This window comes from Lepisma saccharinum, chromosome 27, assembly GCF_977018435.1.
Source record: "Lepisma saccharinum chromosome 27, izLepSacc3.1, whole genome shotgun sequence".
NCBI lineage: Eukaryota > Metazoa > Arthropoda > Insecta > Zygentoma > Lepismatidae > Lepisma > Lepisma saccharinum.
The window spans coordinates 41782090-41801545 of NC_139255.1; the positions used below are offsets into that span (position 1 = coordinate 41782090).

The 19456-nt window shown below is 35.9% G+C and overlaps 1 protein-coding gene across 3 annotated transcripts in view; it reads right to left on the reverse strand.

Moving 5' to 3' along the window:
- Positions 1-7395: 7395 nt before the first annotated feature.
- Positions 7396-19456, reverse strand: part of Cbp53E (Calbindin 53E) — a 359196-nt gene continuing 347135 nt past the window's right edge. For all 3 annotated transcript variants that reach the window (XM_083113520.1, XM_083113521.1, XM_083113519.1), the window contains one exon: positions 7396-8506. In XM_083113520.1, coding sequence (XP_082969646.1) covers positions 8357-8506 — 150 coding nt within the window. In that variant the 3' untranslated portion in view covers positions 7396-8356. The remainder of the gene's footprint in view (positions 8507-19456) is intronic.

Below are 19456 nucleotides of genomic sequence, written 5' to 3' on the forward strand. Positions count from 1 at the left end.
ATTGAGTTGGTGTGGTGTTTAAAGGCCACTTTATGCACAGTAATGCTAATCGGGACTGGACCTACAGTTTTAAGTGGGACTCGAAACATTATGTGCCTCCACCGGGTATCGAACCCGTGTACTTTAAGTTAGACTTGCTTTACTTATTAATGCATGTAAAAAATTAATGCTTCAGACTAATATTCAATTGTTATATATACCTGTACTGGGATTTGATAAATGCACTATATTGTCAACAAAATTGACCACAAGCATGTTTCTGGACTGGTAGACATCCTGTAGTAACAATGAACTATACTCATGGCCTGTGAGTTTGTGTATGATACAATGCACTCTGGTGTTTGAATGGAACAATGGTGTAAGCTATTCTTTAACTTAATCAAGTAGTGCAATGAGTACTTTTCTTCTTGCTGCAGCAAATGTGAATTCCAGTTCTCCGATCATTAGAACTCGTGCAGACATCATACCATCAGCTGGAGATGCTGCCAATCCCATCGTGATCGACAATGATGAGAGGGTCCTCCACTACACTTGATGTTGGCAGAGTACTTGGCTTCAAATGAGGATCCAGTTTATTGCTGTGATATGGTGTAAGGGTGAGTGTAATGCTATTTCTGCACAGGGCCTTTGCACATGATTCTAGAGTGAGTACCGGAGGAAGTCCGAGACGTCGGATCGAGTCCAGGTGCTGGGTTGGAAATTTTCAGAGCCTCACATGCTCTCGCCATCACACCATTCTTGTTGTCGTTTTCTGAAAATGACTTGTAACGAACTTAAGTGTCATTTTTAAGTCCACTTCATGTACAGGAAAGCTAATCGGGACTGAACCAGTTTATGCATCTACCAGATATCGAACACACGACACTCTGATTCCAAGGATAGTTTTTTTTTTGGTTGATTGATTAGTGAGTTTGTGTTTTAAATCCATTTTATGCACAGTAAGGCTAATTGGGAGTGGACCTACAATTTGTAGGATCCAAACCACTATTGCCTCCACCAGGTATCAAATCCAAGACCCCTCGATGATTCTTTGTGAACGTCTCTTCATCTAATCATCATTCATTGTCGCAAGTAGCCAAAGTGGCAGAAATGCAACATAAAATAACAAAAACTGTGGTTGCAAAGGCCTTCTCCATGTGCAGTGCAGGTTGTCACAATTAATGCTACCACTGGACGCGACCTGCTATAATCAGGATGGACAAAGTGTCCGTGTACGCTCCGGTCTCACAAACAAGCGATTTGAGATATCCCCCAAACAAAAATATAGTAGATTCAGATCAGGTGGTCTTGCAGGTCAGGGAATAGAGCCTGCCATCCAATCCAGCGAGCAGGATCCTGATGGTTGCGGACTTCCACATTGAAATGAGGTGGTGTTCTATTCTCGGTATGCTGGCTTCACGTTCCTATCTCAAATTGTTTAGTAGTGCATCACCCATTTCCTAGTTTCTGTACACATATCCAAATTTGGACCACCGAACACATCAGCCCAACTACATCCCTGATATGCAAGGATAACATATGTAATTTTTCAAAAGTTTTTAAAAAATAAGAATGTTATTTAACACACCTTTATTTATTCTGAAAAAAGAAACGATATACATCTGTTGAGGACACATCAAACTGACACATTAATTATTTATTTCAGCATGTATTGAGTGTTGCAACTCGTTAATTTAAACATTCATTGTACCAATAAATATATTATAATATATATGCAACAATGTACAACTGTGATCAACAATGCATTAATGATATAACTTAAACGATTTTCTTTTTAACTTTAAGAAACAGTTGGTATGTATCTCTTCTATCTTTTGAAATTGCTTATAAGTACAAATATATGCAATTGTTGTTATATCTAGTATTTTTTACTGGGTTAATTTTTATTTCTTATTCTGTAATAACATGATCATGTGATCTTTTTCACCCCACAAATAAAAAATCTATGGTACAACTATTTAATGATACTGTTTATGTTATATTAGATTGGCACCACAGGTTCACAAAAAATATTAATATCATGACACATCCTTGAATCATAAAAGGACTTTTAATACCTTTGGACAAGGTACTCTCTATTATCTACACTCGATTTTTTTTAAAGGGCTATGGTAAATCAGTTATATTTGTCACATGGTACTCCCAAAGAAGTATTAACAAGTAATATCACATTAAAAAGCTACTTGAGCACACATATAAGTAATTTATTATTATTTTTGATTAATAAATATCCTTCTTTCGCTTATTCTATTCTAAATTGCACAGCCTTCTCATAATCATCCTATTTTTGTACAAGGGTTGATCCCAAATAAAACTAATGTACAAAGCTGCATTTTCGATGCCAATAAACTATTTAAAAGTAATATTTGCTCTGGAATACTTATATATACTCAATTGGGTAAAAGAAACTACTTTTTGTTCACAAAACAAATCTTGAATCATCGTTATACAAATGCACAAAGTATTAATCCATTTTTTGAAATCTAAAAGGTAACAAATATCAGCTGCAAATAAATAAAGAATGAATGAAATATTTTCCCACAACAAGCATTGCTATCTATTATGTAATACCTTTGGTGATAGTAGATAATACCACTAGTGTACTTAGTCCATGTAACAAAATCATGCTAATTTGAAAACATATTTTAAGGTTTGTAACTCTGTAATACATGGGTAGCTCTTTTCCAGCTAAATTCTTGTTGAAAAATAGAAAATTATGATATTTTATGGATAGTGAGGACCATTACATATCCTAAAATGGAAGGAAACTATAGAAATAATTAAAAGAATTTCATATTCATTCATGGTGTTGAGCCGAAAAGTAATTTTAAAAAGTTCACTTAAAAATTACAGTTTTAGTTAATTTTGAAATAGCAAACTATTAAAAGCTATGACTTAGGGTACTCTGGAATTATTTCCAGCAAAGTTCTACATTATTTGGAATAGAAATAAAGCATTAGAAATAAAATTTCATTATTATTACTAATACAATAAGTATCCAGTACATAGAATACAGATATTTACACTCAATTCCATCTTCTGTTGTTATACTTTTCTTGCATACGAGAGTCAAATACTATAAATCACAAGACTCATCGATAGCCTATCAAAATATACAATTTCCATATGCATGTTATATTTATGTTTATTGTGACTGTTTATGTATTGTATAATTCTACTGCCCACTAAAATATACTCAATAAAGAAATTGAAGTTTTGTTGAATTTTATGTAAAAAAAATATGTAAACATTTTCTTTAACTTTTTATCAGAAAAATAGTACTTGCCAACTTTCCACGGTTATAAGTAATAAATAAAACAGCAAAAAATTCTGTGTTCTATTACAAGTTATGTAGCATGAAAGAATTAGTTATTAATATTTACCAAATTTTTTAGATAGCACCAAGTATCATGATATATATGTGAAAGAGAATTTTCACAAGGGAAACTGACTGTTAGATCAGACAATGAAGATTAGATTAACTTTAAGAAATTATACTCATCACATTTTCCAACAACATACATCAATTTGTATAAAACATAAATACTCCTAAACCACAATCTATGAGACAAGTTACAGACAGACTTAAATCGGAGAACAACATACTTATTCTAACAATGATAAAGTAGTAATCAATAGGAAAATTATGGTATAAAGCAATTATCGTCTTAGTGAAACCATACCATTATTTTTTCTTAATGTTCTTAAAAAAAATTAAACCTAGATAATGTGCATCAAAGAAAGGGGAAAACAATTCAGAAATCAGAATCAATCATACTACACCGAGGACGAATTATATAAATACACCAAATAGACATCATCATACTGGCAGGAATCCATAAATATATAAATATTCTCAGACCCACACGTTCAACAGACTTCTTACATTGGATTTGTGCATATTAGATTAATGTGAGCAACAAATGCAATACATACTTTTATTATATATATACAAAGCATCATTTAGCAATATATGTTATAAGAACAACAAACAATGATAGATTCTTCTGCTTATATATAATACGACAATATCGAACTAACATTCACAAAGAGGTAGTACCGTTTTTCACAAAACTGAAATCAAAGAAATGTATGAAAGAAACACGAGAGAACGGGAAATTGCAGATCTGTATGCAAATCTTATTTTGGCATGTACAGAAAATAGAGTAAGGATATAAGAAGCAGGTTTGCATGTGCAAATATAGTGGATGATGAAATCTTCCTTTAAACTTTAAGAGAGAAAGTCACATTTATATGTATGGCACATAAGATGGGTTTAAAGTAGTTTAATATCTAATCACATTTTACTATTTACACATAAATACTAAGCTTTTGTTGTACATTAGCCTGCATGCATGTCTTTAGTTATATATACTATATTTTAGTCTCATAATATATATAGAAGTTTCTTTAACAACAAACAACAATATACTAACATTTCTCTTTAACAAGAAACAATTACATATTTCGTTCCATGATCTTTGTTTGATATGATCTACTTAATAATTGTTCTTGTGAACTTAGTAGCACAATTATGCTTGCACTATTCTATACATACACATATTTATATGACTGACTGAGCCACTTCTCTTTTCATTCATATCATCATCTACTGAGACAAACATGAAAAATATATTCATTGAGGAAGAACTCGAAGATTCAAAGTTTAGGAAGAAATCGTAGAGTTAGTTAAAATAGAAATAAGCTATATTGTTGAAAGACCTAGAAAAGTATTGCAGACTTGTACTTTGGACGATATGAATAGAAATCAAACTGTAATAGAATATAAGACATATTAATAGAAATCACTAATTTGTCAGATGGTGAATGTCAATCATAGGAACCTTACAGTCTTTCATGCTTCACATTATTCAATTTTTGTAGAATTGAAATATTTTTCTGTGATAATTTTTTAAGTCAAGAAAATAATAAATAACTGTACAAATAAAATTTGTATGTATGTAAATTAACATTTAAAGGTATGTAGATCAATTAATTATATGAAACTCTTAGAAGTTTATTTTTTCAACAAAAAATTCTTACAGTTGGGTTATGAAATCTATTACCAATTAATGTAATACAAATATTAGGTTTAAACAAGAGTTCTTCCTGTTTCATTTGCTGTTTGAAGCATTAATTATACAATTACACTTGTATATATACACAAAGTTCTAACTATACATAGGCCCAGTGGCAGTCAGTTATAACAATCAATTAATTCCTTGTATTAAGTAATTATGCATTTTCCTGAATACAAAATTATCTCTTATATTTAATTTGTTTGAATGTCATTCTCAATGAATTAAATTTTCATGTTATGTTGAATTTATTTGTAAATAATTTAATTTTTTTATTATTATAGGTGTGTAAAAATATTTTATTAGCTCTAGTACTGTGGGTTTTAATCAACTAAGTTTATGCTGCTTATAATGTTTTATGACTTATCTTATATTTATTACATATTGATTTCTATTTAATCTGCCCACACAGCCACCAAAGTGTCTTACTATGTAATGAGAAATTTATAATTAGGTGCAGGAAGCATTACACTAAAGAGTAAAGACCGGCAACATTTGGTTACACAAAGATACTGCCCATGTCTAGAAGGTTCAATATACTTACTCCACACACACACACACACATGCACTGATATATGCTTGATCTAAAGCGACATAAAAACATGGAAGATTTAAAGGAATTGAAAGCCTATGACAGAAATGAGAATATATACTATATGCAATGTGCTTGCACCACTGAATAGGAACAGAAATTCCACTTTTGTTTGTAACTGGAAGAGTTTTTGAAGTTACATTAACAGGTTCAATCCAAATTAAATACTGTATTACAGGATTTTATAGCGGTCTCATGGTAAATTTTGCACCAAAATTTCCATTACTCAAGCATTTGTAGAAAATTATTGGAGATGCATCATGAAAATTTGAAGGATGCTGAAGAGTGTGGATAAATCACTGTGGTAATATGTTACATAAATGTGAAAATACTTGTAAATGAAATCTGCATTTCAATTTCACAGGTAAAATTTATTTCACACACTCTGCACAGTGTAGACTAGAACCTACCAGACATAACTCCCAACGAATCTGAAAAGAAAACGGCACATGCTTAATGTGTAGTGCAATTTAAATATTATCTACTTATTGATTCATACATAAATAGTTACATGCCTTGTACTTTATTGAATTTCCTCATATTTTCAACTTCGTATTATCTTCTGCTATACATAATACAAAATGATACTGATGAAATAATATTGATGGTGTCAAGAATTTGGTTGCTCCTCTTAAGTACACTAGTACCTAAATTATATCTATCATGCAACTTATTTTCCTCGTTCTTCTCATCTTTACTAAGTCCATTTCGCTGAAGGAATAAATTGAGCACTCGAGAGCCATATTGCTATTTATCGGGCTTATGCCAAATTGCTTTTCATTCCTTGTACTTTGTGTACAATTCACCTGAAGATTAACTGTAAGAAAATTGTCCATCACCATTTTCATTTTTTACTCTAAACTTTAAACTTTAAGGGAAGGAATATTGATGATGCTATAGCAGATATTCTTCTCTGTATATAAGCATTTTTATTTCACTTCATGACTTTCACATTGTAGAACACAGTGTGATTTAATATGATGATGGACAATTCACATACTTTGCCAGTTTGTTGACAAATGCATGTCGAATATCATTACAAGCATATTATACTACCACTACAGAAGAATAAACCTTATGGAATATGTTTCCCTTCCTTACATATTGGTCAATGTCTTTACACAACCTGAATCTAAATAAGTTTGCTAATTAGAAACATACTATCAGGTGGTTATAATTAAAGTGACGGTGTTCAGAGTGGTACAGCACGGGCTGTAATGAGAGTAGCAGTCTGAAACTTCGTAGATATGCTAATGAAGCAATGCGCTCGCGAATTATGAAAAAAAAAGAGTTCCAATTCTCGCCACCAGGGTAAAAAATGGCGCTGTAAGCAGTCAAAACTTGGTATAGTTACAGGAAAAACACTATAAATCGCAGAAAACAATACTCTTTGTAATAAAATATCGCTACAATTTCACTATTCGAATTACATGAACATTACTAAAGGAAAAAGCAACAAGCGTCACCAACAACAACCAGGGAGCTCACACAATGGTTAGGCAATTTCACCGACTTTGACGTCAGAGTTATGGAAAATTCCACGTTTTGACTGCTTACAGCGCCGTTTTTTACCCTGGTGGCGAGAATTGGAACTATTTTTTTTCATAATTCGCGAGCGCATTGCTTCATTAGCATATCTACGAAGTTTCAGACTGCTACTCTCATTACAGCCCGTGCTGTACCACTCTGAACACCGTCACTTTAATTATAACCATCTGGTACTTACAACCGATTTTTGGAACATAATGCTGAACTTGGTGAAACGGAAATGAACATTTTTAGAAGTTTAGATTGAAGTGGATTCGCAGTTAATAAATTTCTTCATTAATTGAAGAGAAGCTGGAAAATATTTTCAGTGTAGAAGATATACAAGACAAAATTTCTAGTATGTAGAGTTAGTGTGAAATATGTCTTTGGAATGAGTTGAGAGGTGCAACATAACTTTCGTAGTAATATTCAGGTAATAATTTTGACAAATAGACCAGTATGTGGTACAGAGCATGTAGGGAATACTGGGTTGATAATATTTGACAAAATAGGTTACAATGTAGACATGAATCATGTTGCCGGTCATTTACAGATACAAAGCAAAATAAGTGAAATTAACCTTACGCACACACACACATGCACGCACACACCTGCATGTACAAACACACATGTAGCAGCGGTATATTTTCATTTATGAACTACAACGTAACGTATCCCAACAACATGCTTCTTTCAATAGCAACCAGACAATTGTACTTTTTATTTACCTCTAGATTAGGTGTTACTTACATCTACATATTGTTAAACACACCATCAGTGAATCTCACTATTTCAAGTGCCCGTCATCGCAATAATACCTATTTAAGAACTATCATAACTATGCTATGTTCCAGGCAGAATCCAATGTCATGCACAAACAACCATGGCAAAAAGTATTGTTTTATGATACAGTGCCACCTACATCTACAATCAGCCCATTCTCTTTCGAAACCTTCGTAGTTTATCACTTATTTGCTTATTTTCGTACAACAAAATAACAATAAAAAATAAATATATAAAAAAAGAAGTGGCTCTGATCATGGAGGACTTTGAATTGATACCAGGCAACGTTTTTTCCTTTCTTCTTCAACTCGAAGACTTCGATTCTGTTTGTAGGCAAAGTTAGTTCCAGAAAGTTGGTTTTCTTGGCACATCCTTCCTAGTTGCCTGACTCGTCTTCCTGGGTGTGCTTTGCGAGGGCAAGGAGTATCATTGTCAGCTCCTTCTTGCTGATCTTCCCATCCTGATTGAGATCACATCCTTGGAGAATGGTCTCCTCAAAGTCATGTAAATCTTGGCTGTCGTAATCCTGGAATAGGGTAAGAATTCTACATCATTACCAAGATACTAAATCAACAAGATATTGTTGGTAATAAATTTATGTTTTGTTGACAACAAAACCACTTTAAGGAATAAAATCGTCGATAGAGTTCAGGAGGAAGGAACTTGAACTTATGACGAGCTGTCATAAGGCATTCTGGAAACTTGATTTCGTGTGTGTTTGCTGGGGTAAAGAAGCCCAACTTATGTCCTAAGACGATGAACTCGTCTAGTGTAGAGAATTCACGATAGGTGGAATGCCTATGCAGTATAAAAACTTTGTTGCTTTCGTAGTTACGCGAGGAGTCGCTAGATGGCTCTGACCGTTGTGCGTATTTAAATTGTAAACTCCTTTGTTTGATATCCGATTTGCTCGCGGTTTGCTTATGCACAAGGACATTTTGATGTGTCGGCCAACTGCACGCATGGGCAATTCGCAGTAATGGCGGAAAATAATAAAATTTACAGCGTTTTGGTCTAGATGCCATTGTTTAATTAACAGCAAAAAGTTTATCTCAATAAGCATTACAATAGGTTCTTTAACGCATACACATATTTGTTAACGTGTGGTTTCTAAATCATGTAAATTGTTGTTTGGTAAAGACAATTGTGCTCTGCGCAAAAGAATGGTAGTTATCGATAGGGGTGCGCGGTGATCGAAATAGGACTTCCGGAAAAGAAAATGGAGTGAAGAAAGTTATGTCACGACTGTTGAGGAAATTGTAATTGTTTCCAGTGGTTTCTGGACGAATCTGACGTCTGCTGTTAGGATAAAACAGCGGATAATAGCATGGAGTAGAAGTACAATGCAGAAAAAACGTTGGAAGTGAGTCGAGCTCTCGGTTCCCAGAGAGGTAAGGAGTGGACTCGTGCATGCTGGATTCTTCGTTCCCGAGACACAAGGTAAGGAAACTATATTTCCTTAAGTGACTTTGAGAAGAAGAAAATTCTCGCAAATCGTGGTACCTACGGATACGCAAAGTTCGTTTAAGAGATAGCTATCTCGCGTGTGTTGGAACTTATGTGACACGGTACTATAGTGGAACCACAAGGAAAGAAACCTGCGCAGACCCCATCGCGCTGGCGGGTGGGGGAAAAAGACAGGAGGAAGATGCCTTCAGAGTCGCCAACGTCAGTGTTGCCAGACCTATTGATTTCTCGGTAGGATTCCATAATAAACTATTGCTATGGTACCTCCGACGGCCAGCTCAAAAACACGTTTCCTGCTCATCTTTACTTGAACATGGAGGGGAGATGTGGAGTGGAACTCCACTCAGCCCTGAAAAGTGCTGTTTGAACTGTGAAATTATGTCAAACGCTACTCAATTGTGCTAGGACATTATTTTATTACTTTTACTACATTACTATTTTTAGATGGCTGTATTTTATCCCGCCCTAAACTCTATTTTTATTTTAGTTATTTTACGTCGCTTTTGTGCCTCTACGGGTAAGTACGACAATATGGATGAATGAAAAACTGATGAAATGGATGAAGTGACACAAACACAGTGAAACGTCCTTGCCTTACGAGGTAGAAACACTGACTTCGTAGCGTGGGCAAATTATGTTATACATATATGTGTTTGTGGGTTTGTGGGTGTATTTCTAGCAGATGGGGAGGATGGGTGGCACCCTAGCATAAGCGTTGCTATCTTGAATTATTGAGGAAGACATGCTGTCTAATTCACCAAATATATTTCACATACGTAATGCATTTTTTCATTATGGTGCAGGACGCGTGCCCACCCCTATCGATAGCTGCACACGAACACCATCAGAAGGCAAACTGATTTGTTATTGTTAGCATTCGACTTGAAAGATTGTGGAAAATCGCTGACAACGAAAGGCGGCACGTTAGCTTCATCTGTGAACACAACTTTCTACCATTTCCTGTCATAAAAATTCCTCGCGATAATAGAGGCATCCCAACCCCTTGTGTCGATGCTGAGAAAGGGCAAATTTGAGGGTGTTTTCCACGCACCCTCTAACCGGAAAATGCGGAAGAGATGAAAGATGTTGGTCGGTTCCCTCGGGCGGTTTACTTTCTTTTGTTTGAAACATGTCCACTCCTGAAATGGAGATCTTCGGTATATTTTCGCCAAACACAGGGTGCTGGGTTTAGCACCATTGTTACAAAAGTATCTGTGACGTTTACACCGTAAACAATGCGCGCCACTCCCCCCTTGCCCTCCCCAGTGCGCACAACTATGCCGCCCTTCCCCCCCAAGAACGTCGTTCATCCTCTTCTATTAGATAATCGGATTTTGTAGCAGAACTTCTGGTTTCCAAGGAACAATCTCCCGAATTTTTCAAATCTGACCTGGCAACACTGCCCCGAACACCGATAACGCCAGGGAAGTTGCGCGAACACTTTGGACGGAAGGTTTTTTTCCTTGTGGTCGAGCTATAGTACTCGCTACGAACCATGCGATAATTACAAAATGGCCATCGACGCCATGTCTGAAAAAGGGTGTGTGCACACATAAAACGAACTATTCTCGTTCGAGAAACGGACAGTACATGCCAAAATAAATGAGGAGCATGTTCCAAGATTGGTTTTACGTCAATTTTAGGAAGTAATATGGACTTTTGTAACCAATTTTATATAACATAAAAGGTGCATGCTAAATGACTATAAATGGTAATTTTTTCGATCACGTATCGACAGTTATTTCACGTCTCATAGTTCAATAAGGACTGATTGATAATGCTTTCATAAGCAGGAAACATGTGTTATATTCAACTCAGTAAATAGGTTCATTGTTTCTTGTGTTTATATTTGCGTACTTCAACATTTTCTTTCATTTGTATTTGGTTGTTTGTGAAAATGCTTAAATGATTAATTCTTCCACAGAGGGGGGTAATTCCGCATGTGTAATTTGGGTTAGTACTGTTACTATGGAAAGTGGTTATTGTTAGTTGTAAATTAAGTACTTCTATTTGGAATCTAAAGGTATAGAAATTAAATTTCCAGCGATCTGCACGCGTCACCAGCGCTATCAGGCAAAGTTTCTTAAAAACAAATAATTCGAACTAATGACATTTAGCACGTTTCAAGATCGTTGAGACTCAGTTATATGGAGTCGTTGTTGTCTGGTTTAAACCAATAAGTTTGAACGAATGTCATGTAGCTCGTCGCAAGATTACGAGGACTCAAGTGCAGAGGGGCTGCGTTATTGATTTTTTTGTTGGGTTTCAAGTAGGTTAATCTTTAGTTGGTTAATTGCTGTTGTTAAAGCTAATATTAATAATGGCAACAGAGCAGGAACCGGTTACATTAGATTCATTGTTCGCCTTTATTAAACAAAGTCAGGAAAGGTACAAGGAATGCACTGAGTCACTGAGATCAGAACCCAGAGACAGCAATCAGTTGCTCAAATCAGAACTCAGAGACAGCAATCAGTTGCTCAAATCAGAACTCAGAGACAGCAATCAGTTGCTCAAATCAGAACTCAGAGACAGCAATCAGTTGCTCAAATCAGAACTCAATGAAAGCAATCAGTTGCTCAAAACAGAACTTGCAGCTCATACAAGTAAGGTAGTGGGGAAACTGCAGTCTGATCTAGAGGGCACCAGTAAATGCATATTAGAGCTGCAGCAAGATGTTATTAAAACAAGTGAGGGTCTGCACGATCTCACGTTTTCAGTATCACAATACAGGGCTGAGTTGGTAGAAAAAAGGCATGAGTCTTTGACGAAGGAGTTTGATTTGTCAGGGAGTAAAGTTGATGAATGGTGTTGTAACTTCTTCTGCGGTCACCAATTGCATGTGTACTTCACATTCGGTCGAACATGACCACTGCACAGGCACTCTGACTTCCTGGTCAGAAAGTTATGCACAGAGTACCAGCGAACTGAACCGAAACAGAACGTTAGAGCAAAAACACCACAAGGGTAATAAAGGAAAATATTTGATAAGCGAGGAGTGGTCTTTTGGGGTGTCGGGTAACAGAGACGAGTCTTTCCCTGTCGGCTTCTGCACAAAAGATGCATCTTTCCCAAAACCGAGCTTGCAAATTCCTTTACTGGGTGTTGGTTGTAAACAAAGTGGTTCTCTAGGTTCATCTTCGTTGAGTAAGCGTGTCCACACGGTGCAAGTTGATACAGGGTGTCCGGAAAGTAAGGTGGATTCTCAGTGTCTACACTCAAATTCAGTATCATCTCAGAACAAATCTATCCTGTCTGTTGTGTCTGTTGGGGAAAATAGTATTGACTTACCTTTAGTGTCCATAGTTCAAGATCATTCGGTACACTACGTAGTCATACCAGTAGTTGGTTATCCATTGCAGACTGTTGTGAGGAATTCAGTAATCGAACCCAGAAGTTGCATTAGGTGTGGTCCTATGCATGTTCTTATGCCCAAAAGAATTGCCAGTATGGCATGTGTCGTTTCTTTCATGAAATTAGGCACTGGTTATTCAGTCAGATATGGGAGGAGCATCAGAGTTAAAATGAAGTCACCTACTGACTCACTTCCTAAGAAAACTTCGGTAATTAGTCGAACTGTTGCTGGAGGAAGAGTATCTCTCCATCCAAGCCATATTAGGAAGAGAACAAAAAGGTCTCCTCGGAAAAGTACCAATACAAAAGTTTTGGGGGAAATTTTGAGTATTTGTCTTCTCTTGGCTTTGTCTCTTTGGTACAGGGTTAGAATGATCTGGCATCGCACTCATGTCAGAAGAAAATGGCATGGGATGCATATGGTTGAGTATGATTGCTCAAAGATGAAGCCTGATGAGATCATCGGAGCGATCATCACTCTCTAATCAGTGATAGTAACTTTACTTTGTACAAAATGTAAATATTAAAGATAATATATTTAATTTGACGGATTTAATAACGAATGTGTCTTTGGGTAGTTTAAAATAAATTTTTGAATATAATTGTCATTTGAATACTAACTTGTGTTTATTTTGAAACGTCAGTTCAGTTGGGGTCTAGTGTCAAGTTTATAGCTCAGGAAAAATATCTGATGGACAGTCTGTTGCGGGAAATTTGAAATGGGAGCATTTAACAAGTCAAGCAGCCTCACTATCATTTTGGAGCCAACAGCTTTTAAGTGGGCAGTATCATTTTGAATTTGTTGTTACATGTGCGTGCAAGTTTCATTGTAAAATATTGTGCGAATTTCTCGGGTAGAATTGTGTTGATTGGCGTTCTAAAGAAACGTAGGGGAACATCAGGGACACTAGATGTTGTATTTGTTCGTTCTTTGTAAAATACGTCTCCACACATAGGAAATGTGAGAACGATAAAGTGTTGAGGGGACATTTGCCATTAGTATAGGCTTAGTCCTGACACAAGTTCGTCTGGAGTCTGTATTTTGTAGAGTTAAAGTAACGACATTCAATAGGTTTGCTTTCTCTGTATACATGACATGGTGATGGTAGGGGGTATCTGAGATATGCCACCCGATGGTAGCCAGTATTCAAGAGGGAACAAATTAATTTCAATTAATCTTGCACGGCAGCATAAAATTATAAGTCATATAAAACGTATCTTTGGTTTACTCAAGGCGAGTATCCTGGTTCGGTTCCAGTATTAATAACAAAAATGTTAGTGGTACATTTGGTGGTGATTGCGCGCCATGTATTTACGGGGATGTTGTCGTCATCCGTTTGATGTAGCTTCTGGCTTCAGTGAATTCTCCTTGCACAGTTGCATTTATCGTTGCTGAGTTTGTCCAAAATTCGAATTGTGTTTGTAAGAAAAACATATTTCTGGCTATCCGACACACCAAATTTTGAGTGTTTTGGGATCTATTTTGAATATAGATATTGTGTATTAGTAAATTTAACATGTTAAAGGATTCTAGGCTGTCATTAATAGATTGTGTGACAGGAGAAAAAATGGATCACCAGTCGATAGAAAATTGTAAAGTTTGGAATTGTTCAGAGGACAAGGTAAAAATGTGGGTGAAAAGATTACTAGATTTGAATTTGGAAGGTGTGGATGAATTGTTACAGACGATGGGGTTAAGCTGTGAATCAGACGTTGTAGTTAAAGACAGTGTAGATAAAGGTGGGGTAAGGGAAGTGTAAGGTTAAAATTTCTCGTATGGGTAAAGTGAGATTCAGCCTGCGGCAGGCGAGTTGACCAAGTAGGTGAAATTTCTGCGGCGTACTAGCATGCGAGATGAGCCTGAAATCTTCCTGATTGCCCCAAAATAAGATAAGACATTTTCAATGATAGATTGCTCAAGGGTATTCATCTCATAAATATTAGGAACCCCACTATTTGCATCGTTGTTGTGGTCAGGTCTAAGAAAATACCAACTGCAGCGCAATAGGGTAGTAGCACACAAGGCTCATACTACGCCTTTAAATAGTGATTAGCTCAGATAGAATGAATCCAGAAGCAAAGTAAAAGTTGTTTAGGTAGTTCCATGGGGGTGATGTTGAGTTTGCGGGTGAGGGCAGGTATGATGTGGTAAAGGTCAAGTTAGGTTATGCTTGCGGCGGGCTAATAGTCAAGTAAGTATAATGTTGCGGTGGGCCTAGGCATTCATTTGTTTCCTGCTCCAACCAAGAATATACAAGCCACTATGTTTTGCAAGACACCAAGACACATGCGGGGTTCCTTCTTTCGGGAGAATGATGGAAGTAGTGTAATTGATGCTATAGCTGGGACAACAAATGATGAGCCCCTCTCAGGCAGAATTGGCTACACTTAAAACAAGCTCAACATGCCCATATGAGCTTTTGGCTCAAGTGTAGCACCCCGTCTAATCCAAGATTTTTGTAAAAATGCCCTCGGGAATTTCCCGAAGCTACAGTGTACAAATGATGAGCCCCCTCAGATTGATTTGCCTACACTTATAAAAGGCACTTCTGTGAGATTGTTGTCCATAAGCTTGTTAAAAATATGCCCCTCTTGATATTTTTTTTGCCCACACCTAAAACTAAGCCAAACGTATTAACACACACACACACACACATATTTACTTCCGGTCCACTTCCGGTTTGCCCACTTGTGACTTATTTCTGAGCACAGCTCTGTTAGAGATAGGGATATTATATAAATTTAAAAATTATTTCATTCTTCACAAACAAATCTCATCTAACAATTCCATAACAGTTCCATGCTCAGCTCTGTGTCTGTGTGAGGCAAGCACAGCTCTGTTAGAGATAGGGATATTGAGCATTGAAACATCTAGAAATTATTTTATTCTTCTCAAGCTCAGCTCTGTGTCTGTGTGGGGATTTGTACCTAATAACATCAAAACAACACAGCTCTGTTAGAGACAGAATATTCAATTCCATATCTATAACATCTCTGTGTAATTCCATAACAGTTCCATGCTCAGCTCTGTGTCTATGTAGAGCAAAACAGCACAGCTCTGTTAGAGATAGGTATATTATATGAATTTAAAAATTATTTCATTCTTCACAAACAAATCTCATCTAACAATTCCATAACAGTTCTATGCTCAGCTCTGTGTCTGTGTGAGGCAAGCACAGCTCTGTTAGAGATAGGGATGATAAGTATAAATTTAAAAATTATTTCATTCTTCACAAACAAATCTCATCTAACAATTCCATAACAGTTCCATGCTCAGCTCTGTGTCTGTGTGAGGCAAGCACAGCTCTGTAGGAATATTAAGTATAGATTTAAAAATTATTTCATTCTTCACAACTAACAATTCTATAACAGTTCCATGCTTAGCTCTGTGTCTGTGTGGGATTTGTACAGCAACATAGCTTTGTTAGAGACAGAGTAGATGGGTATAAATATTATTTCATTCAATTCTTCACATTTATATCCATAACATCTGTGTGTCAGTACAGCACAGCTCTGTTAGATATTGAGTATAGATCTATTGGAAATTATTTCATTCTTCACAAACAAATCTTATCTAACAATTCCATGCTCAGCTCTGTGTCTGTGTGGGGAGTTGTACCTAATAACATCAGTACAGCACAGCTCTGTTAGAGCTATAACATCTCTGTGTAATTCCATAACAGTTCCATGCTCAGCTCTGTGTCTGTGTGGGATTTGTACAGCAACATAGCTTTGTTAGAGACAGAGTAGATGGGTATAAATATTATTTCATTCAATTCTTCACCTCTATATCCATAACAGCTCTGTTAGAGAAAGGGATATTAAGTATAAATTTAAAAATTCACAAACAAATCTCATCTAACAATTCCATAACAGTTCCATGCTCAGCTCTGTGTCTGTGTGAGGCAAGCACAGCTCTGTAGGAATATTAAGTATAGATTTTAAAATTATTTCATTCTTCACAAACAAATCTCATCTAACAATTCCATAACAGTTCCATGCTCAGCTCTGTGTCTGTGTGGGGATTTAGCTTTGTTAGAGACAGAGTAGATGGGTATAAATATTATTTCATTCAATTCTTCACATTTTATAACAGCTCTATTCTTCACATCTAACAATTCCCATAACAGTTTCATGCTCAGCAAGGCTCTGTTAAGTATCTTAATATTTCATTCCTTCATAACAGTTCCTGTGTCTGTGTGGGGATTTGTACCTAATAACATCAAAACAACACAGCTCTGTTAGAGACAGAATATTCAATTCCATATCTATAACATATCTGTGTAATTCCATAACAGTTCCATGCTCAGCTCTGTGTCTATGTAGAGCAAAACAGCACAGCTCTGTTAGAGATAGGTATATTATATAAATTTAAAAATTATTTTATTCTTCACAAACAAATCTCATCTAACAATTCCATAACAGTTCCAGGCTCAGCTCTGTGTCTGTGTGAGGCAAGCACAGCTCTGTTAGAGATAGGGATATTAAGTATAAATTTAAAAATTATTTCATTCTTCACAAACAAATCTCATCTAACAATTCCATAACAGTTCCATGCTCAGCTCTGTGTCTGTGTGGGATTTGTACAGCAACATAGCTTTGTTAGAGATTCTTTCAATTCTTCACCTCCATATCCATAACAGCTCTGTGTTTATAATAGATAGGAATATTGAGTGCATCTAACAATTCCTCCCTATAACAGTTCCATGTTGTAGAAATATCAGCAAGGCTCTGTGTCTGTGAGATTTGAAACCTTGTTCCCAATCAGTTCCAAGCTGTACAGCTCTGTGTCTGTGAGATTTGAAACCTGTTCCTGTACAGCTCTGTGAGAATTTTCATAGTGCCTAATAATATTAGCACAGCTCAGTTAGGATCGCATCTAACAAATATCAAGGATTTGTACCTAATTACAGTAGCACAGGGATAGGGATAATAAGTATAGACTATTGATATAGAAATTATTTTATTCTTCAATCTTATTCATAACAGTTCTATGCTCCTATGTGTCTGAGCAACATCAGTACAGCACAGCTCTGTTAATTAATATCTATTGAAACATGTGTCTGTGCGGGGATTTGTACCTAAGTATAGCTATTATTGAGTATAGAATTATTATATCTAGATCCATTTTCTGTGTCTGTGCAGGGATTTGTACTTAATAACATCAGTGCAGCATTGCTCTGTTAGAGTATAGATTTATATTATTATTGAAACATCTCTTCACAAACAATCTCATCTAACAATTCTATAACAGTTCCGCTCAGCTCTGTGTCTGTGCGGGGATAAACATCAGTACAGCACAGCTCTGTTGCTCATTTTTTCAGCTCTGTATCTGTGCAGGGATTTGTACCTAATAACATCAGTACAGCACAGCTCTGTTAGAGTATAGATTTAATTATATTATTATTGAAACATCTAGAAATTATTCTTCAAACAAATATCATCTAACAATTCCATAATAATTCTATGCTCAGCTCTGTGTCTGTGCAGGGATTTGTACCTAATAACATCAGTACAGCACAGCTCTGTTAGAGTATAGATTTAATTATATTATTATTGAAACATCTAGAAATTATTCTTCCTAACAATTCCATAACAATTCCATGCTCAGCTCTGTGTCTGTGAGGGGATTTGTACCTAATAACATCAGTACAGCACAGCTCTGTTAGAGATAGGGATATTGAGTATAGATTTAATTATTGAAACATCTAGAAATTATTCTTCAAACAAATATCATCTAACAATTCCATAACAATTCCATGCTCAGCTCTGTGTCTGTGCGGGGATTTGTACCTAATAACATCAGTACAGCATAGCTCTGTTAGAGACATTTAATTCTTCACATTTATATCCATAACAGCTCTGTGTCTGTGTGAGGCAAGCACAGCTCTGTTAGAGATAGGGATATTGAGTATTGAAACATCTAGAAATTATTTCATTCTTCACAAACAAATCTCATCTAACAATTCCATGTTCAGCTCTGTGTCTGTGTGGGGATTTGTACCTAATAATATCAAAACAACACAGCTCTGTTAGAGATAGGTATATTATATAAATTTAAAAATTATTTCATTCTTCACAAACAAATCTCATCTAACAATTCCATGCTCAGCTCTGTGTCTGTGCGAGGATTTGTACCTAATAACATCAGTACAGCATAGCTCTGTTAGAGACATTTAATTCTTCACATTTATATCCATAACAGCTCTGTGTCTGTGTGAGGCAAGCACAGCTCTGTTAGAGATAGGGATATTGAGTATTGAAACATCTAGAAATTATTTCATTCTTCACAAACAAATCTCATCTAACAATTCCATGTTCAGCTCTGTGTCTGTGTGGGGATTTGTACCTAATAACATCAAAACAACACAGCTCTGTTCGAGACAGAATATTCAATTCTTCACAATTCCATAACAGTTCCATGCTCAGCAATGTGTCTATGTAGAGCAAAACAGCACAGCTCTGTTAGAGATAGGGATATTAAGTATAAATTTAAAAATTATTTCATTCTTCACAAACAAATCTCATCTACCAATTCCATAACAGTTCCATGCTCAGCTCTGTGTCTGTGTGAGGCAAGCACAGCTCTGTTAAAGATCTTCACAAACAAATCTCATCTAACAAATTCCATAACAGTTCCATGCTCAGCTCTGTGTCT